Below are 22,354 nucleotides of genomic sequence, written 5' to 3'. Positions count from 1 at the left end.
CTTTCCGTGAACATCATTATTTCCAGAGCAATGAGAAAGACAGAAAGCATCTTAATTCACTTTATAAAGTAATATAACCCTGAAAGCATGACAGAAATATATACTGAAAAGAAACCTACAGATTCATCTCACCAACAAATATGATACATAAGTCATTTTTTTAAAGCCAGCAATACAGTATATCCACAGAATACCTATAAGGGTGTCTTCCAGAAATCTAAGAACCATTCAGTGTAAGAAGAGCCAATGGTATAATTTATTACATGACTATGATTTTCACCATTTAACCTATTCGCTAAATAGTTGCCAAAAAAAAAAAAGCTTTCAGTAAAATTCAATATTCATTTCTGAGAAAACTGCTTTATAAACTTGGAATTGAAGGGAACTTCTTCAACATGATACAGAAACTGACCACAGGCATCCAGTAAATCACTAGAGCCATGTCAGAATGAGAAAAGAATGTTCCAGCAGTCTGTCTTACACACAGGGCACAATGTAGATGTCAATGGAGTTTCCAACTATATATTCGGTAAGATTCCATTTTGGTAAGAAAAGTACATATGTACATGTAGGGGAAAAATTTGAGGAAACCATATCAAATCATTAATAATGATTATATCTTTGGATAGAGGATTCGGATTATTCGTTATGTTTATCCATGTTTTCCACATTAATTGAGTTACAGTAAATTTTTAAAATTCTACAAAGAATATGAATTCAAATAAGATGCTGCCGAGATGTGTTCCAGGTGAAATGTGCCTGTTACAGGGTAACAAACAGAAGGGTGTGCCTCTGCGGGCACCAACTCCCAAATGTTGTGGAAGCTTCAGCCCAGAACGGAGAAAAACTTTAAACTCAAGTTACACTCAAGTTAGAAATCGCTTAACTTACTGGTTCACCTGGTGCTTCTTCCTACACCCCAAGGACCTTCAGCATGTTTCTATGATGTGGATTTAGACAGGTGTCTTTTCTAATGAGAACATGTGGTTACAGCCCTGTTTGTACACTTTTAACAGTGACTTTTCTGGTTCTTTGGCATCCGGTTCATTGCTACCTTGTTTACTTTCTAAATAAGCCTCTTAATGGCATAACTTTGTTCCATTACAGAATGCAACTGCTCTGCCAGGCACTTGGCGAAGGACAGACGTGCACTTAGAGAACCCAGAATACCACACCAGATGGTATTTCAAGTATTTTTTAGGACAAGGTAATTATGTCATTACAGTGGTTGGGAAGAAAGGATATTCGGAATGAAAATTAGTGTTGGTATAATTTCTGGTACCCTATATGTGTGAAACTTATCAGTTTAGGGACACTGAGGTCAGGGCATCTCATTTCAAGGTCAGTTGTAAACTTTGTAGATTTGTAAGCTTTGAAGATTCAGCCCTAGTAGGTTTTCCTCCGTTTTAAATTTGTTATTTATATTTTATTTTATATTTTTATCTTAAAATTTTTTATTTAGTTAGTTTTTGCTAGTTGTTTTTGTCCCTGGGGAGTTAAAGAGGATTAGATAGTATGAATGAGTGATTTGCAAGATGAGAAGAATTTGCAGGGCACAGAATAATTTTAGACTTAACAAGGCATGTACCCGGTCTATAGTGGGCCTTGAACACTTAGTTCAAGGCAGTGAGGGGGAGAAACGATTCCCTGAGCTCCAGGGCCAATGCAGAACAGAGAGGCATTACGCTGTAGGCTCTGGTGACCAGGATTTGTTTACCACTTACCATGTGCCAGGCAATGTGCTCTTGCAAAGGCAGCTGTGATCCCTGCCCTCGTGGAGACTATAGACTGTTTGAATCCTGGTTCTGCCGTTATCAACATAGGACCTTAACACTAGTTACTCCCACTTCTCTGAGTCTTAATTCCTTATCTGTAAAGTGGGGGTATTACTAGTACATACCTAGGAGGTTTGAACAGAAGTGTCAGTGAGGCACGTTAAGCCTGGTGCCTGGCACATACCAAGAGCTCTGTCATGAATAGTGATGTACATTTGAAGTGAAGGGCTCGTGTGAACATATATGGAAAGGTGGGAAACAGGAGCGTGGTTAGCGACAGAAGGCAATGGGAATGGAAATATAATCACTATGGCAGGATTAGAAATGGGTTAGCTAAATTGCTTATCAGGCTAATGCATTTATTTATTTGTAGAAGATGTGATACTTGAGCTATAAAATGAGAGTGAGCAGACCCAAATGATGTCTTTTTAAATATCGGATACTGTATTATTCCAAGAAGTTCACTTATTTGGCAAGACATATCTCTTTATAAAGAAAGAAATTGGGGGGCTTCCCTGGTGGCACAGTGGTTGAGAGTCTGCCTGCCGATGCAGGGAACACGGGTTCGTGCCCTGCCGGGAAGATCCCACATGCCGCGGAGCAGCTGGGCCCGTGAGCCATGGCCGCTGAGCCTGCGCGTCCAGAGCCTGTGCTCCACAACGGGAGAGGCCACAACGGTGGAAGGCCCGCGTACCGCAAAAAAAAAAAAAAAAAAAAAATTGGGGGAAAGTTGCTATCTTCCCAAATGCTTGAAAGCATAGTGCCTGGAGTACTTATGACTTCAGAGAAAAGTGGTGCCGTCAGTTTGGATGCCTTCAGCTGCCTCAACGGGCTTAAACAATAAGGGAGACAACAAGAGACCCAGAGGTAGGGCAAGCTCTGGGGTTGGTGGAGTCAGAGGCTTGGTGATGTCATCCATGCTGGCCTTCCTCAGGGTCACAAGATGGTTGCAGCAATTCCAGGCATCACTTCTAGACACCACCGTGTCCAGGGGAAAAGAAGGCCATCTTCAGGAGTGAGGAGGCCCTTCCAGAAACCCCTTGACACACTTTTCCTCCTGTCTCATTGGCCAGAATTGGGTCACACGTTCATTCCTGAGCCCATCCCTGGCAAGGGGAACAGGAGAGCATGATTAGGATAGAGTCACCAGGTTCTGTCCTGAGCTGGGCTGGAGATTACTGTTCCCTGATCCTGTGGGAAAGGCTGGCTGCCACCTGCCGTGCACACTGCTCCCAGTGCCTGGAGGAGCCGGCTGCATCTTCACTGTTCTGAACCTGCCTCTCTTCCAGTCCATCAGAACTACATTGGAAATGATGCGGAGAAGAGCCCCTTCTTCCTGTCGGTGACCCTCTCTGACCAAAACAATCAGCGTGTCCCTCAATACCGTGCAATCCTTTGGAGGAAAACAGTGAGTATCAGACCTGCACCTGGAGTTTCAGCACCACTCCAGAGTTTAATCAGTGTCATTGTCAGCCTTTTTCTACAAGGGTTTTTGAGTCTGGCTACTGAGGATTATCCTGTTCACAGGGGAGACCTTCACACTCTGAGTTTAAGAGCAATTTTTCCTATATAAGCCACTAAGTAGACATGTTCATTCCCCTCAATCTCTGCCCTCTCGGAATACACGACTATGTTATTATCGCTGTTACTGATACTGAAAGTGATGAGCTGGCACACCTCCAACCAAAAGAAACAAGATTTAGTGGAGGAATATAATACTGTTACATGGGCACGGCCCCTGGGGCTCCTGTTTCCATGAGTCAGTTGGTCAACTGCTGAATCAGCTGTGCTTCTAGGATTCCTTTGAGGCTTAGCTCCTTTCATCAATTTCATGGTGTGGAAAAGCAACCCTAGATCTAACAAGTACCTCCTGCCCACAGTGGGCTCTGGACACTGAGCTGGGGACAGCGGGCTGAAAGCAAGCCCTTTCAACTCCAGGACGCAGGTCTTTCTTTAGCTCAGGAAAGTTTTTTTATGTTCATTGGTGTTGCTTCTTTTCCTGTTCTGAATTTTTTCTATTAATTCTTATATTCGACCTCTGTCTTTCATCTTTTACCTTTTCTCATTATCTTCTTCTCTTGTTTCTTTTTTGCTTTGCTTCTTAGAGAATTTTTTAGAGACCATATCAACACTAGAAAGAGCAAAGAGTTTGTAGTTAAGCAAACTAGGGTCAAATCACCTCAATAACAAGCTCATTTTGTGTGAATTTGAGAAATTTGCTCATGCCATCTGAGCCTCCATTTTCTTCTTTGTAAAATGGGGAAAGTTCTGGGCTGTGGCTCACAGGGTGATGAGCACTAACAAGACTGCCTGAAGTGAGATCTTGCTTGAAAATTTACCCAGTGTCCCAAATCGTCAAATCTTAAAACTGGTTAGCTGCCTAAAGGGTAAAACATCTTATTCTTGAATTGGCGAGTACGGTGTATAATTTAAAAAGCGATAAAATAAACCACACTTAGAAAATGTTAGTTCTATTATTTAGTGGTCCCACCTGATGGGTACATTTGTTGAAATCCAGTATTTAAATAATTGCATGCTGATTTATATATATATATATATAGCAGGTTCTTATTAGTCATCAATTTTATACACATCAGTGTATACATGTCAATCCCAATCTCCCAATTCATCACACCACCACCACCACCACCCCCGCCACTTTCCCCACTTGGTGTCCATACATTTGTTCTCTACATCTGTGTCTCAATTTCTGCCCTGCAAACCGGTTCATCTGTACCATTTTTCTAGATTCCACCTATATGCGTTAATATACGATAATTGTTGTTCTCTTTCTGACTTACTTCACTCTGTATGACAGTCTCTAGATCCATCCACGTCTAAATAAATGACCCAATTTCGTTCCTTTTTATGGCTGAGTAATATTCCATTGTATATATGTGCCACATCTTCTTTATCCATTCATCTGTCGATGGGCATTTAGGTTGCTTCCGTGACCTGGCTACTGTAAACAGTGCTGCAATGAACATTGTGGTACATGACTCTTTTTGAATTATGGTTTTCTCAGGGTATATGCCCAGTAGTGAGATTGCTGGATCGTATGGTAATTCTATTTCTAGTTTTTTAAGGAACCTCCATACTGTTCTCCATAGTGGCTGTATCAATTTACATTCCCACCAACAATGCAAGAGGGTTCTCTTTTCTCCACACCCTCTCCAGCATTTGTTGTTTGTAGATTTTCTGATGATGCCCATTCTAACTGGTGCGAGGTGATACCTCATTGTAGTTTTGATTTGCATTTCTCTAATAATTAGTGATGTTCAGCAGCTTTTCATGTGCTTCTTGGCCATCTGTATGTCTTCTTTGGAGAAATGTCTGTTTAGGTCTTCTGCCCATTTTTGGATTGGGTTGTTTATTTTTTTAATATTGAGCTGCATGAGCTGTTTATATATTTTAGAGATTAATCCTTTGTCCGTTGATTCCTTTGCAAATATTTTCTCCAATTCTGAGGGTTGTCTTTACGTCTTGTTTATGGTTTTCTTTGCTGTGCAAAAGCTTTGAAGTTTCATTAGGTCCCATTTTTCATTTTCATTTCATTATTTTTGTTTTTATTTCCATTACTCTAGGAGGTGGATCAAAAAAGATCTTGCTGTGATTTATGTCAAAGAGTGTTCTTCCTATGTTTTCCTCTAAGAGTTTTATAGTGTCCAGTCTTACATTTAGGTCTCTAATCCATTTTGAGTTTATTTTTGTGTATGGTGTTAGGGAGTGTTCTAATTTCATTCTTTTACATGTGGCTGTCCAGTTTTCCCAGCACCACTTATTGAAGAGACTGTCTTTTCTCCATGGTATATCCTTGCCTCCTTTGTCGTAGATTAGTTGACTATAGATGCGTGAGTTTATCTCTGGGCTTTCTATCTTGTTCCACTGATCTATGTTTCTCTTTTTGTGCCAGTACCATATTGTCTTGATTACTGTAGCTTTGTAATATAGTCTGAAGTCAGGGAGTCTGATTCCTCCAGCTCCATTTTTTTCCCTCAAGACTGCTTTGGCTATTCGGGGTCTTTTGTTTCTCCATACAAATTTTAAAATTTTCTGTTCTAGTTCCATAAAAAATGCCATTGGTAATTTGATAGGGATTGCACTGAATCTGTAGATTGCTTTGGGTAGTATAGTCATTTTCACAATATTGATTCTTCCAATCCAAGAACATGGTATATCTCTCCATCTGTTGGTATAATCTTTAATTTCTTTCACCCGTGTCTTATAGTTTTCTGCATACAGATCTTTTGTCTCCCTAGGTAGGTTTATTCCTAGATATTTTATTCTTTTCATTGCAATGGTAACTGGGAGTGTTTCCTTAATTTCTCTTTCAGATTTTTCATCATTAGTGTATAGGAATGCAAGAGATTTCTGTGCATTAATTCTGTATCCTGCAACTTTACCAAATTCATTGATTAGCTCTAGTAGTTTTCTGGTGGCATCTTTAGTATTCTCTATGTATAGAATCATGTCATCTCCAAACAGTGAGTTTTACTTCTTCTATTTCAATTTGTATTGCTTTTATTTCTTTTTCTTCTCTGATTGCCGTGGCTAGGACTTCCAAAACTATGTTGAATAATAGTGGTGAGAGTGGACACCTTTGTCTTGTTCCTGATCTTAGAGGAAATGCTTTCAGTTTTTCACCATTGAGAATGATGTTTGCTGTGGGTTTGTTGTATATGGCCTTTATTATGTTGACGTAGGTTCCCTCTGTGCCCACTTTCTGGAGAGTTTTTATCATAAATTGGTGTTGAATTTTGTCAAAAGCTCTTTCTGCATCTATTTAGCTGATCATATGGTTTTTATTCTTCAATTTGTTAATATGGTGCATCACATTGATTGATTTGCGTATATTGAAGAATCCTTGCATCCCTGGGATAAATCCCACTTGATCATGGTGTATGATCCTTTTAATGTGTTGTTGGATTCTGTTTGCTAGTATTTTGTTGAGGATTTTTGCATCTATATTCATCAGTAATATTGGTCTGTAATTTTGTTTTTTTGTAGTATCTTTGTCTGGTTTTGGTATCAGGGTGATGGTGGCCTCATAGAATGAGTTTGGTAGTGTTCTTTCCTCCACAATTTTTTGGAAGAGTTTGAGAAGGATGGGTGTTAGCTCTTCTCTAAATGTTTGATAGAATTCACCTGTGAAGCCACCTGGTCCTGGACTTTTGTATGATGGAAGATTTTTAATCACAGTTTCAATTTCATTACTTGTGATTGGTCTGTTCATATTTTCTTTTTCTTCCTGGTTCAGTCTTGGAAGGTTATACCTTTCTAAGAATTTGTCCATTTCTTCCAGGTTGTCCATTTTATTGGCATAGAGTTGCTTGTAGTAGTCTCTTAGGATGCTTTGTATTTCTGCAATGTCTGTTGTAACTTCCCCTTTTTCATTTCTAATTTTATTGATCTGAGTGAGTCCTCTCCCTCTTTTTCTTGATGAGTCTGGCTAATGGTTTATCAGTTTTGTTTATCTTCTCAAAGAACCAGCTTTTAATTTTATTGATCTTTGCTTTGTTTTCTTTGTTTCTATTTCATTTATTTCTGCTCTGTTTCTTTGATTCCTTCCCTTCTGCTAACTTTGGGTTTTGTTTGTTCTTCTTTCTCTAATTCCTTTAGGTGTAAGATTAGATTGTTTATTTGAGATTTTTCTTGTTTCTTGAGGTAGGCTTGTATAGCTATAAACTTCCCTCTTAGAACTGCTTTTGCTACATCCCGTAGGTTTTGGATCATCATGTTTTCATTGTCATCTGTCTCTAGGTATTTTTTGATTTTCTCTTTGATTTCTTCAGTGATCTCTTGGTTACTTAGTAACGTATTGTTTAGCCTCCATGTGTTTGTGTTTTTTACGGTTTTTTTCCCTGTAATTCATTTCTAATCTTATAGCGTTGTGGTCAGAAAAGATGCTTGATATAATTTCAATTTTCTTAAATTTACTGAGGCTTGATTTGTGACCCAAGATGTGATCTATCCTGGAGAATGTTCCATGCGCACTTGAGAAGAAAGTGTAATCTGCTGTTTTTGGATGGAATGTCCTATAAATATCAATTAAATCTACCTGGTCTATTGTGTCATTTATAGCTTCTGTTTCCTCATTTATTTCCATTTTGGATGATCTGTCCATTGGTGTAAGTGAGGTGTTAAAGTCCCCCACTATTATTGTGTTACTGTCGATTTCCTCTTTTATAGCTGTTAGCAGTTGCCTTATGTATTGAGGTGCTCCTATGTTGGGTGCATATATATTTATAATTGTTATATCTTCTTCTTGGATTGATCCCTTGATCATTATGTAGTGTCTTTCCTTGTCTCTTGTAACATTCTTTATTTTAAAGTCTATTTTATCTGATATGAGTATGGCTACTCCAGCTTTCTTTTGATTTCCATTTGCATGGGATATCTTTTTCCATCCCCTCACTTTCAGTCCTTTCAGTTACATACATGTCCCTAGGTCTGAAGTGGGCCTCTTGTAGACAGCATATATATGGGTCTTGCTTTTGTATCCATTCAGCAAGCCTGTGTCTTTTGGTTGGAGCATTTAATCCATTCACGTTTAAGGTAGTTATTGATATGTATGTTCCTGTGACCATTTTCTTAATTGTTTTGGGTTTGTTTTTGTAGGTCCTTTTCTTCTCTTGTGTTTCCCACTTAGAGAAGTTCCTTTAGCATTTGTTGTAAAGCTGGTTTTGCGGTGCTGAATTCTCTTAGCTTTTGCTTGTCTGTAAAGCTTTTGATTTCTCCATCGAATCTGAATGAGATCCTTGCCGGGTAGAGTAATCTTGGTTGTAGGTTCTTCCCTTTCATCACTTTAAGTATATCATGCCACTCCCTTCTGGCTTGTAGAGTTTCTGCTGAGAAATCAGCTGTTAACCTCATGGGAGTTCCCTTGTATGTTATTTGTCGTTTGTCCCTTGCTGCTTTCAATAATTTTTCTTTGTCTTTAATTTTTGTCAGTTTGATTACTTTGTGTCTTGGCATGTTTCTCCTTGGGTTTATCCTGTATGGGATTTGCTGTGCTTCCTGGACTTGGGTGGCTATTTTCTTTCCCATGTTAGGGAAGTTTTTGACTATAATCTCTTCAAATATTTTCTCGGGTCCTTTCTCTCTCTCTTCTCCTTCTGGGACCCCTATAATGTGAATGTTGTTCTGTTTAATGTTGTCCCAGAGGTCTCTTAGGCTGTATTCGTTTCTTCTTATTCCTTTTTCTTTATTCTGTTCTGCAGCAGTGAATTCCACCATTCTGTCTTCCAGGTCACTTATGCGTTCTTCTGCCTCAGTTATTCTGCTACTGATTCCTTCTAGTGTAGTTTTCATTTCAGTTATTGTATTGTTCACCTCTGTTTGTTCTTTAATTCTGCTAGGTCTTTGTTAAACATTTCTTGCATCTTCTCGACCTTTGCCTCCATTCTTTTTCCAAGGTCCTGGATCATCTTCACTATCATTGTTCTGAATTCTTTTTCTGGAAGGTTGCCTATCTCCACTTCATTTAGTTGTGTTTCTGGGGTTTTATCTTGTTACTTCATCTGGTACATAGCCCTCTGCCTTTTCATCTTGTCTATCTTTCTGTGAATGTGGTTTTTGTTCCACAGCCTGCAGGATTGTAGTTCTTCTTGCTTCTGCTGTCTGCCCTCTCTGCATGCTGTTTTTTTTTTTGCGGCACGTGGGCCTCTCACTGCTGTGGCCTCTCCTGTTGTGGAGCACAGGCTCCAGATGCGCAGGCTCAGCGGCCATGGCCCACGGGCCCTGCCGCTCCGCAGCACGTGGGATCTTCCCGGACTGGGACATGAACCCATGTCCCCTGCATCGGCAGGCGGACTGTCAACCACTGCGCCACCAGGGAAGCCCTGCATGCTGATTTTTATCTCAGCTACATAGTGTATCAAAACTGCTATGAAGGGCTTCCCTGGTGGCGCAGTGGTTGAGTCCGCCTGCCGATGCAGGGGACGCAGGTTCGTGCCCCAGTCTGGGAAGATCCCACGTGCCATGGAGTGGCTGGGCCCGTGGGCCGTGACTGCTGAGCCTGCGCGTCCGGAGCCTGTGCTCCGCAAGGGAAGAGGCCACAGCAGTGAGAAGCTTGCTTACAGTAAAAAAAAAAAAAAATTGCTATGTAGCTCTTTTTGGAAAAGAAATTAGCAGAAACTTAAAAGAACAATAATGAAAAAAAAATTTTTTTTAATTTTAAACATCTTTATTGGAGTATAATTACTTTATAATGGTATGTTAGTTTCTGCTCTATAACAAAGTGAATCAGCTATACATATACATATATCCCCATAAGGAACAGCAATTTTTTATACACACATACATACACACACATTTGCATGCATGCATACCTATATAGCAATAAAGTAGCAACTTCAAAAAGCCCAGAAAGAATTTCCAGGAACCACTACAGAATAAACTGTGGCTAGGAACTTTTTGTGATGATTAAAACTAGTACTAGTAATAACAATAAAATCTAACATTTATTGAGCACTTACTGTATGCCAGGTAAGTCCTCCAAATGCATAGGTGTTATTATAGTTTAGGGAACTTAAATGACATGACTGAGGGAGGTGGCAGACCAGGCAGAACCCAGGACTGCATGCTGAGCTGTCACCACTGTACATAACTAATTCTGTATGTAATTCTTTGACTCATGCTTTCACTCTCCCTTTCCTGTGAGCTCCATGAAAGGAGGGGACATAACTGCTTTGTCCTCAGTATTCCCACCAGCAAGCCCAGTGCCTGGGACATAGAAGGAGCTTGATAAATATCTGTTGAATGAATTCATGAAATGATTAATAATTAATGAATTGAAGTCCAACTTAACCAGTGTGCTCTGCTACCTCTATTTATATAAACTTCTGTGTTATGTTTCAGAAATTTTTCTTTCTTTAAGCAGGTTTAAGGTAAAAATCTGATCTAAAATAGTTAGGTCTTACTCGTGAATTATTTCCTGCAGACAAGTTTTGGCCTTACCCCTCTCCCCATGCCACTGCAGTTGGGGTCAGTCTTGCCATCAGCATGGCTATCCTTGAAGAAAGTTTAAGCGTCAGTTTTAGAAGATAACGCTGGAGAACAGGTGCCAGTTTTCCCCAAGTGCATGATCATCTCTTCTCCTTAGTCACCTACTGAGAAGGGCTGGTGCCTTCGTCCAAAGCCTCTTACCTTCTGCACCAGGAAGGCTGTTTTCTGGACCCCTCCATTTTTTTTTACTTATTTTTCTCATGTTTGCCTATTACAGTATTCCAGTCTCTTCTGGCTTAAATATTGTCTTCGGATGACTCTGTCTCTTTTGGACAAATAATCAGCCTTTCCGATTTCAGTTCCCTAGCCCTGTTTCTCCTGAAGTAAATGTTTGGGTATGTGAAGAGAGGGTCTCTGAGGCCTCATGATGGTGGGAGAGGAGGACCTGGGATCCACACGGGGCCCTCTGGGTTCTTTCTGGTTTCTGCTGTGGAGAAGCAACCACTGAGGTGTAACTGGTCTCCTCCGGCTTTTGGGGGGGTCACTGAAGAGCACCTGTCCCTGAAGTCCGTGTCCCAGCCGTTTGCTCCGTGTAGTGAAGTCACTGCACATGTGAACGCTCTCACCTGATCCCAGGTCTCTGCCGGTTGCCGAGCCTCTCGGAAGCGCTGCACTCTCTCAGCCCTGGGTCAGACGGGAGGAGGCGGGAGCGTCGCCTTAGGCTCGGGTCTCTAATCTTGCTGGCCATCCTTGCTGGAAGCTACCGAGTTACTGCCCCTCACTGTGTTCAGACAGGCTCTACCTGGACTTCAGGACTCCTCTGGAAGGCCATGCCTGGGAAGTGAGCCTCTAGTCCAGGTGCCTCCAGGTCTTACCTTGATGTGCTTCCCCACCCCTACCCCTATCAAGGCCTGCCCTTGGAACGGAGGCGTCAAGGGCCCCAGCACCTAACCCCTCAGCTTCCCTGTCTTCCTCTTCCTTCCTTCCACCGAGGCAAGGGTCCGTGTCGCACTTCTGCTACCTCCTTCCGGAAGAGATTTTCTCAGTCCTATCTTCTTCCTTCAGAAAACAGTCACTTCACCTCCTCACCTGGGACAGTTGCCAGGTACTGGGGCAGGAAGAGTGAGGCAAAGGCAAGGGGAAGTTTTACTTATTTTAATTTCCAAAGATATTGTCTGTATTACGTTATAAATTGTGATGAGCACTCTGAAGGAAACGAAGACAGAGAACGAACGATACGGAGGCCTGCCAAAGTGAGATCGTCCAGGGAACGCTTCCTGAGGAGGTGACATTGAAAGAGACCCACAGGATGAAAGGGAACCAGCCACATAGAGAGTAGGGGGAGGGGTGGGGGGACGTTCCAGACAGAAGGAACAGGAAATACAAGAGAAACAGGAGCCTTCTGGGGATGACTATTGGATGGTGAGAGAAGTCAGGGAGGTGGGATTGAGACCCAGGACCACCGTGGAGGCAGCATGAGGTGGGCAGAAGGAGCATTAATCCCCTTCTTCTGAGAAGTGCCAATGCCCAAATCCAGAGCCTCTTCTCTTGGCCCTAAATTATGTGCAGGACTGGGTAGGTGTTTGCTGCCCACTGAAGGGCAGTGAGGAGATGAACACATCAAAGCAGAACATCAGCGTCAGGGCCAGTTATTGAGCCCCTGTTGGCCCAAAGCCAGCGCTGGAGGCTGTGGGGAATCCAACAATGCAGGTGACTCAGCGCTCCCTCCCTCCCCCCGTGAGCTCACATTCTCTCATTAAACAGAAACACAGCTAAACTATAAACCCTGCTAGAAACTGTCTTGCACATCTCTGGCTGTGTTCCTTCTAAACCCAAAGAGAAAAAATGACTCACACTTGTAAAAATTCCATCCAGACAATACAGCAGGTGAAAAAGAAGAGGATCAAAAAAAAAAAAATCCAACTACCCAGTGATAATCACTGCAGTGTCCTTCTCGACATCTGTCCGTAAACACACACACACACACACACACACACACACGCGCGCGCGCTAAATGGGGTAATGTGGACGTGCACTTCTGTGTCCTGCTCTGCTCACCTAGTGTTGCCTGATATGCACGTGTACTTGACTCTCCCTGTGCATTTTTTGGTTCCACTGAAAACAGAGAACTGGAAGGTGTTTTTTCTAGAACAGCAACCCTGGAAAGCCACAAAAAAAAATGATGGGGAGCAAGAGCTTTACCCCTTTATAGTGAAGAAAAATACAGATCCACAATCCCAAGAGCCCTGGGTTTCACATCCATTTCAGCAGCTTGTGACGATGATACCAGCACCCAGGCAGGGCTGATCCTCCCTCAACCACTCCATACATTCCCCCCAAAGCTGCCCCGGTCTTCTCTTAAAAGCTGCCTTTGGTGTGTTTGGTGAGAAGAAAAGGTAGACAAGCAAGAAGGTCAGATTCAAGACCCTGTTCTAGATGGGTTGGCATCCCACACAGGTGACCACAGTATGAGGTAAGCTGGGGCTGGTGAAAAAGCAAGGCCACAGGACTAACTCAGGTTTCAGTGGGTGGGTCATGTGGAATTTGAAAATGCATATTCCTATCATAATATTTATATGTAGAAATTTTTTTAAATCTACTGCAAACTACAAAAAAAAAGAAAAAGAAAAAGCTCAACCTAATTTCCTTGGCTAGTAGAGAATCCAAAAGAAGGGCTCTACCTAGTGCAACTTCTGACACATAACTGGGAAGACATACTCATCCCCAGCCTGGAGCAGGGGTGAGAATACCCAGTTCTCCAGGGCCCTGGGTGTGAAAGTTTAGTTTGCCAAAAGAGATCATGGGCTTGAAAAGTTTGGGGAACTCCACTCCGTGCCATTGGTCAGGGCTCAGACACATGAGTTTGCAGATGTGTCCCGAAAACACGAACAAACTTGCCTGATTCCTACAAGGAATGTCCTTTCCCTTCTCTAGCTGTTTGTGCTGCCGATGTTATTATTAGTCATAGTTAGAAAGGGAATTTTATACGTGGACTGCATCATAATCTCTTTTGCTAAATAAGTATGTAGTATAAATCCTTTGTGAATTATAAATCTGTATTGTCTCTTTCTTGGAGATTGTAAAAGAGACTAGCCCTCATCTCTCCTGGGTGCTCAGACGTGGGACTGAGCCATCAGGCAATCCTTCCTTCATTCCCTTTCGTTCAGCCAGTATTGATTGAGTACTTCCTATGAGTTGGTCACAATGGGTACTCATGCAGAGAGGAAGAAACAGACTTTAAATAAGTAAACACAGACAAATATAAAAGTACACATTATGAAAACTTCTCTGAAAGAATCGGGTGACTTCTAGTTTAAAAACTCTTTGACCTGGAGGAATCACATTTGGGTCCTGTTGAATGTGTGGAGACAGTTTTCTTCTTCTGATCTTTGAGGCTGATCCAATTCTTGGCTCAGAGACCAAACCTCCTTCTCCTCTGGTTCAGACGGCTCATCTGCTCATCACAGCATCTGAGACAGCGCGGACCCAGCAGTCCAGAAGCTGAAAAATAATGCTTAAAGCATAAATGCCGGGACTTCCCTGGTGGCACAGTGGTTAAGAGTCCGGCTGCCAATGCAGGGGACAAGGGTTCGATCCCTGGTCCGGGAAGATCCCACATGCCAAGGAGTAACTAAGCCCGTGTGCCACAACTACTGAGCCTGCATGCCACAACTACTGAAGCCCGCGCACCTAGAACCTGTGCTCCATAACAAGAGAAGCCACCACAATGAGAAGTCTGCACACAGCAACGAAGAGTAGCCCCCGCTCACCGCAACTAGAGAAAATCCCATGCACAGCAACGAAGACCCAATGCAAAAAAAAAAAAAAAAGAAAAGAAAAGCGTAAATGCCAGGTAGGGGGGAATGGTGGAAGATGCTGTCGAACCTCAGTAAGAGTTTTTCTAACATAAAATGTATTTATATATATGAAGAAAAATGAGAAAGACTGGGTATGGGTTTCTTTTAAATGACCAGGTAAGACTCTCTCAGAGATGGAAATTGCCAGACTTCTCACTGGTTTGCTGTTTTGACTTTCCAGGGTACCCAGAAAATATGCCTTCCCTACAGCCCCACAAAAACGCTCTCTGTGAAGTCCATCTTAAGGTGAGTACGAATGAGCAGAAACCCATAACCCACCTGGCACCCATAAATGGGTTTTTCCTGTGATCATTCTGATGTCAGCTTGCTATTTCCTTGGACCTTGGCGTTATACTCAACATTTTGCTAAGCTCTCGACATGCATTACGTCACTGAATCGTCACAGCAGCCCTATAGGACAGATAGTGTTATTGTCCCCATTTTATGGATGAGGAAATAGAGGCCCAGAAGGACAAAGCCAAGATCACACTGCTTGTGTATAGTAGGACTGAGGCGCAAGTCCAGGTCCGGCTGGTTCCGAGCTTTGCTCTCAAGCATTTGTGTTCTGCATGCGTCACCTGCTTCTTTTTTCCGGCACGCAGGCAAATATTTTGGTTTCGTAAAGAAAATCAAGAAATTTTTTTCCTTTCATTTTTCTGGTTTGAAATAGAACTCAGATGTCAGCAAATGCTTCTCTGAGAAGAACGTGCTTATTCTTAACCAACAGAAAGTTAAGTGAATGGAAGGAACCGCTCGCTGCTCGGTGCTCAGCTGCCTCTCGTGCTCCCATCTTTCCACCTCCCTCTCATCTCTCCCCCATGTCGGGTGGCAGCCTCCCCTCGGGAATGCCACCACGCAGGTCGGTCGGCCTGTTGCTCTGTCACCAGCTAAGATGTTACATCATAGTAACAGTAGCTTCTGTTTGTTAGGTGCTGTGCTAAACGCTTGACAAGCATTCTCTTGGGGAATCTTTAAATCAGCTCCATAAAGTAGATCTATTACTACCACCACTCCGCATAGGAGGAGTCGGAGCCTCAGAGAGTTGAAGAGATTTGACAAAGATCTCACAGCTGGTAAACCACAGAGCTGGGAATTAAACCTGGGTTCGTGTGATGCCAGGGCTTGGGCTGTCAATCACTAATGCCATCCTGTGTGAGTCTGAGACCTTATCCTAGTGGCCTGGTGATTTAGTCTTTATTTATCTGCAACTAGGTGGTGGCAGGAGGTGGTGTTTTTGATGTTCCCACCCACGACTCGTACTTGCCAGAATGTCTGTTAGAGTGACAAACTTGACTGTCAGTTAGGGATTGCAATTGGCTGATGAAAGGGTCCAAGGATTAAGAAGTAAAACATTTCATATCTCACGTTCAAGCTTGACTTCGTCTTCAGATTGCAGACCTTCTCCCCAGGCCCCATGATCTTTCTCCTGGCCAGTCTGAAGCCCGAGCTAAGAGGGCATCAGTGCAGAGGTTAACCTTTTTCTTGAGCACAGAAGTATCTTGCTGCTTCTAAATCTTAACTTGCTTTGAGAGCAATAGTTTGAATTATATGGGCTTAAATTTCTGTGAATCCTTTTTTCTTCTTCTTCTTCTAAAATGAAGTTTCTCCAGCTCCTTTCTTCTGTATATTTAAAGACCAGGGATTTCACTGAGTTGTAATTTCATTTAATTGTCTGAGTAGGCCTTCACTTTTCAGTCCTCCACTTATAGCCAGAGGAAGCTGCAGCAAGAGAGTATTTTTAAAGATGCGAAGAATAAAACGTCTACAGTTGCTGCCAATAGAAGAAAAAAAAACCATATATATATATATATATTTTTTTTTTTTTTTTTGGCGGTATGCGGGCCTCTCACTGTTGTGGCCTCTCCTGTTGCGGAGCACAGGCTCTGGACGCGTAGGCTCAGCGGCCATGGCTCACAGGCCCAGCTGCTCCGCGGCATGTGGGATCTTCCTGGACCGGGGCACGAACCCGTGTCCCCTGCATCGGCAGGTGGATTCTCAACCACTGCGCCACCAGGGAAGCCCAGAAGAAAATATTTTATCTCTGTTTGTTACAATCATGAACTTGGAAACTGAAAAGGAAATTAAAATATAAATACTATGGAGTCAGATAAGCCTGAGTTCACATCATGGCTCCACTACTTCACAGCGTTGTTATCCTGGACTATTTCTTTAACTTCTGAGCCTCAATTTACTCATCCTTAAAATGGGGATAAAATAGTACTTGCCTCATAGAGATTAAATGAGATAATCCATGTAAAGCCATGTAAATCCATGTAAAGCATTTAGCAGGGTGCCTGGCGTATAGTGAATACGCTGTAAATATTAGCTATTATCTTTACCTTTCATTTACAAATATGAGGATTCTTGCTGAAAGAGGCCTTAGACAACGTCTAGTCCAATTTGTTTTACCTCTAGGGGAACTTAGCTCAAGGAAATTCACGTTGCTTGTCCAAAGCAAAACATAAAAGAACAATCCTGCTAAGGACAGCCTTTTGCCCTAAATGGGAGAGGAATTGCCAAAGGAAGAAAGACACGTCAGGTCATCTTAGTTACATTTCATCATTAATTGCTATGTAAATGTCAGTGAATCACTTTTTTAGTAAATAAAAGTAAGCATCATGGAGATTAGTCAAGGTTGCCTGAAACAGATGCTCTCAATCCCCCCTCCCTCTCTTACTCTGTGAGCGTGCTCAGGGTGCAGTCACTGCGCTTGGCTACTCGCATGTGTCCCTTCATTGATCACTCCTTGTTGGTTTGCACCTCCTGTGGCCCTTCAGGGAATCCAGCTGTGATTTTCTAGGAGATGATACTTAGCTTTCCTGAAGACCTGAGACTGGCTCCACATTATTTAAGTCTCCACCACACTGCGGCTCACTCTGTCCATTCTATTTCAGTGCCATGAATCTGGACAAATTCGAGAAAGGCCCCAGGGAAATTTTTCATCCTGAGATACAAAAGGTAACAGAGAATTTTGTGCTTCATAATTGTATAAATTTGATCACAGTGTTAGAACTGACAAATCATCAGTGATTCTTAGCCTAGGATCCCAACCAGAATCACCAGCGGTTCTCATCATGGAGAACCTCCCACCCGACATTCTGATGCAGTCAGTCTAAGATAGAGGCTGGGAGTCTGTCATTTTCAGAAATTCAGAGGATAGAAGATGTCCCGAAAGCTGTCCTAGGACTTACTGTTAAGGGAAAGCAGTCTGCCTTGGGAGAAAAAAAATTTAGAGTCATAAACTAGGTAACAGTCCATCCGAAAAATGTCAGCCAAACTTTTGTCTTGCAGTTGCAATCAATTTCGCTTTGAAATCATCCCCTTGAAACGTATAAACACAGCCATCACTAATGGTGTGACAGTTGTGTGTTAGAGCTGAGCTTCGAGGAGTTGGCATGCCAGGTGGGGTGACACAGGAAGAGGCTGGAGAGGCAGGCTGGACTCTATCCAGGAGACAGCGGGGAGCCAGTAGAATCTTTAAGCAAAGGAGCATCATGCTTAAATCTGCTTTTCAGGGAAATAATTCAGGCAGTATGAGAAGGATGGATGGAAGCGTGAGCGATCTTTGTGTACATACCTTCACGATACAGTTAGCTTTTATGATAAGTTCCTGGCTCTCAACTTAGCTTACCAGAAATGTATAGAATTGTGAATTCCCATGTCTTTTGTTCTAATTTAATTTTTAAAATAGTATTTGTACCCTGACTCAACCCCAGAAGGAACTGAGGCAAAAATGGATGTGTTAGGTTAAACTTTAAGCAACTTTAAGCCATAATGTGCTTAATAGTAGTTCCTTATAGCCACCTTAAAAACAAATTAGAATTATAAATTCAGTACCAGTGTGCCCTTATTACTTAATTTGTACCAGTTATCATACTCAATTCCTTCCTCCTTGGAGCCTGGACCCCCAGACACTGGCGCCAAAACCCACGAGGCTTTTGGATGCTTCCTTCTGCGTCTTGCTGCTGAGCAGATCCCTCTGCCCAGAGAGGTCACCCCTGCCTGGCCATCCTTATCTGCTTTCTCTCTCCCACAAAATGAGACAGGACAAGAAAACGAGATACAGCAACCTTCTGCCTATTTATATCATAACTCTGTGCGCTGTTTTTCACCAAACAAAAGACACTTTCACACTCTCCCTTCCATTCATGAGCTTTCCCTCCATCCTCTGTGGGTGTGAGCATCCGTGTGTGTGTGTGTGTGTGTGCAACTTACCAGCAGGAGTTCCCCTGCTGTCATCAGGTGTCTGTAGATTTCCCTTAGGAAGGCTTGAGCAACAGGCTTCCGGTGTAGGGAAAAGAGTTCTTACAAAACACTGGATCCAAAAGGTAAACAGAAAATAAACCACCTGCACTCTAAAGGAGGCATCTTTCCACCACAAGTGGGAAGGTGGCTGATGCTGTTTTAAAATATTATTTGTCTGTTTCTGCTGCCCTTCTGTGTAACATTTTTCTCGGGCGAAATCTTCCCAGAAGCGGCATATGATAAGCTAGCTTTAAGTGGTTAGAGAAACCTCGGTATCTGTGTGTTTCTTCCCACTGCTGTGCATCATCTTTGTTTCCCGATAGTTGTGGTATAATATGCCTTTCCTAAATGACCAGGTATTGTATAAAAATCTGTAGGGCTAAATTTGAATATTTTAAGCACTTCGAAGGGGAGAAAAGTGGTGTCAATGTCAGTAGACTGAAGCTTGGCTTTCACAGAAAGTCAACATAAAATGACCACCATTCAGCATGGACATAACTTTTCGAACTTCATTTGACAGGACTTGCTGGTTCTTGAAGAACAAGAGGTAAGTAGTCTCGCGAGATGCCTGGTTGTGCTGCTCCGCCTCCGTATTTGTAAATGAGCTTCCCCTTCACCAGGAACACAGCCCTTTATCCCAGGCACACCTCTCTGTGGATTTGCACAGCGAGAATCTCTTATCACTGAAAGACTCCACTGACATGTTTTCTCGGGTGTATTTCAGAATTTTCTATGCAGCTAGCCATAAATATAGAAAAACAATCAAGTTGCTTAAATCTGCTTGGAAATATTCGAATGTTAACCTCATGATCAGGGTAAGGAATTAGGGTTTTGTTTTCATTCAGTTAAAGCTAGTGTACTTTATTAGCACACTCGACTTACAGAATGCCATATTATTTGCATGTTTCCATTTCCTGTTGTCCCACTTTAAAAAAAAAATATGTTGGGTTTTCCAAGTCCATAACTAACATAGAGAAATATCCGAAATATTATCTATAGACAGTTGAGTAAATCAGTGGAGTGTGTGTACACTGTGCCTCTCGGTAAATGGCAGTATCATTTGTCCAGTTGCTCAGGCCAAACTTGGGAACATCCTTGACACCTCTCCTTCTGTCACACCCCCCATCTAATCCATCAGCACATTCCATGGACACGTCTCAATGCCTCCACCACCACCGCTCGAACCCCTCGACACCAGCCCCACCGTCTCCTGCCTGGACTCTGCAGCTCTCCAGCTCTTTTCCCTGCTTCCTCTCTTGCCCTCTCTTCTAGTTTTCACAGAGTATCCAAACATGCCAGGCCAGGTCCTCCCTACGAGGGCCTGCGTGGTATGGCTGGTGCCACCTCTCCATCCTCTGCTCTGCACTAACCACACTGACTTCCTTCTTCTTCCACCTCCTCAGGAAGTCTGCTCTTCCCACCGCAGGGATGCTCCTCCCAGGTGTCTCATGGGTCACACCCTCACTTGATTAGTATCTCTGCTTAGCAAGGCCTTCCCTGGTCACCTGTTTAAGATAGCACACCCTGCCTCTCACCCACTGCCCTTCTTACTGCTTTGCTTATCTTCTTAACACATGGATTTCATTTATTCAGTTTTTATCTATTGCCCCCATTAGAATGTAAGCACCATGAGAGCAGGGACTTATTCAATTTTGTTCACTGCTGTATCTTCAGAGCCTAGAACTGTGCAGATAGAGGACACAAAGTAAATATTTGTTGGTTGAATAAGTGAATTATGTATTGATTGAATGAACTATGAAATACTATGATGCCATTAAAAAGAATGAGGTAGACCTCATTACTGGCATGGAAACATTTCCACGACATAGTATTTACTGAGAAAAAAGTAATTCACAGGGCAATACTTACAGTATAATCCCAGTTGTTTTTATAAACACAGATTTCTATGTGTATTCATTCATTCATTCCTCTCCTTCATTCATTGATTCAACAAATGTTTACTGAACTCTGACTGTGGGTGAACCGTGTACTACTTGAGGCATTGGGGATTGCTGAACAAGACAAGGTCCCTTCTTCATGGAGTTTACAATCTGGTGGGCTAAGACCAACTAAGGAAGTAAATAAGCAAACATAAACACGGTACTGTTGACAGCCCCAATAGCTGTGGGGAAAGTAAACAAGGTAGGTGATGTGGGGTCAGGGGTAGGTTTTATACATTAACCAAACAGGGAGGGTTTCTCTGAGGTAACGGCATCTCAGCTGATTCCTGAACATGGTGATGTAAATGCAAGGAAGCAGGCTGAGAGGTTTCACTGCCGACTGTTGGCAGGAGTTGCTTTGGGCAGGTTCGTGGAAGTGTAAGGTGGGATGAGGCAGAGAGCGGGCAGAAGGAGACATCTACATTTTAATCTACATATTCACCATGTATGAATCATGCTTTTTGCTAAAGAATCCATGAACTCCACGTGTAGTTTGTAAAAGGCAAAAAATAAAAGTCATACACATTTCTGGCAAACATTTGAAGAATACAGAAATGCACGAAAGGCATAAAGAAAATATCACCTACAATCACAGAGGAAACTAGTATTCGTATAGTATCACATTTTGATATATGTTTGTTATATTTTATATAAAATTAGGATTATACTATATATAGTTTTTATGTCTCAAAATGACTGTACTCGCTAATTCACAAATATTTATTGAGCGCCCAAGAGTGCATGCACCTGCCCGTTGTGACAAACAGTACAGAAATTTATCAATGGAAAACATGAAAGCTCCCCCACTTCGCCACTTCCACCCTCCCTTGAAGAACCACTGTTTGCTGTTTGGTGTATATCCTCTCACACTTTTCTTTGGATCTCCCAAATTTTGAAAAAGGAGTAGCTGATCTCTTTATTTCTCAATTTTATTTCCTTACTAAGGGGATATTTGCTAGAAGCAACAAGAGCACTCATGACAATGTACCTGAAGAGGTGTGAGCAGTGACCAGCATCCTTCAGAGCTTCTGTGAGAGCTGTGTGGCCAATGCACTCTTCTCTAATCCTGCCAGCTTCTTGACTTTATCTCAATTCCACCCAATTGTAGCGATAATCAGCTGCAAAGATGGGCAGGGAAAAAATTAGTAAACAATACTAGTGATGTTTCTGAAAGGTTAGCTATTTGGTAAAGTGTTGTTTGGTGTCCTGAAACCCAAGTTTTATTTGTCCACTGTGTAGAGAGCGCCCCCTGCCCCTGCCAGGAGAGAACATGGCATCCCAAGTAAACACACGTGGAGAGGGTGACAGATGTGTAGGAACATGTGAATCACAGAAATATGGAGACATTGCCTAAATAAGAGTAACAAGGAACCGGGGGCGTCCAGTTTTGAATCAGGACATCATTTCTTGATTCCAAAAGAGTCTTCTGGAATCAATGGGACGTTAGTCTCCCCCGTATACTTCACTTTCTTCAGAAGAAATATAATTCCTCGCATACTATTAATTCCCAAGAATGTGACTATACGTTGGTTATAATCATGTTGAGTTTTGTCTCGGGAAATTTAGAACTTAAAAATTTTAAGTCCCATAC

The 22,354-nt window shown here is 42.3% G+C and overlaps 1 protein-coding gene across 9 annotated transcripts in view; it reads left to right on the top strand.

The window, feature by feature from the left end:
* GARNL3 (GTPase activating Rap/RanGAP domain like 3) overlaps positions 1-22,354 on the top strand; it is a 153,594-nt gene that overhangs the window by 79,777 nt on the left and 51,463 nt on the right. For all 9 annotated transcript variants that reach the window (XR_010944852.1, XR_010944853.1, XM_067743257.1 and 6 more), the window contains 5 exons: positions 1,108-1,207; positions 3,065-3,183; positions 14,760-14,824; positions 17,473-17,536; positions 19,344-19,370. Coding sequence is in view for 7 of the 9 variants with exons in the window: in XM_067743257.1 (XP_067599358.1) it covers positions 1,108-1,207; positions 3,065-3,183; positions 14,760-14,824; positions 17,473-17,536; positions 19,344-19,370 (375 nt within the window). In the remaining 2 variants the exon portion in view is untranslated. The remainder of the gene's footprint in view (positions 1-1,107; positions 1,208-3,064; positions 3,184-14,759; positions 14,825-17,472; positions 17,537-19,343; positions 19,371-22,354) is intronic.

Source organism: Pseudorca crassidens, chromosome 7 (assembly GCF_039906515.1).
Source record: "Pseudorca crassidens isolate mPseCra1 chromosome 7, mPseCra1.hap1, whole genome shotgun sequence".
NCBI lineage: Eukaryota > Metazoa > Chordata > Mammalia > Artiodactyla > Delphinidae > Pseudorca > Pseudorca crassidens.
This window is presented reverse-complemented; position numbering and strand designations above follow the sequence as displayed.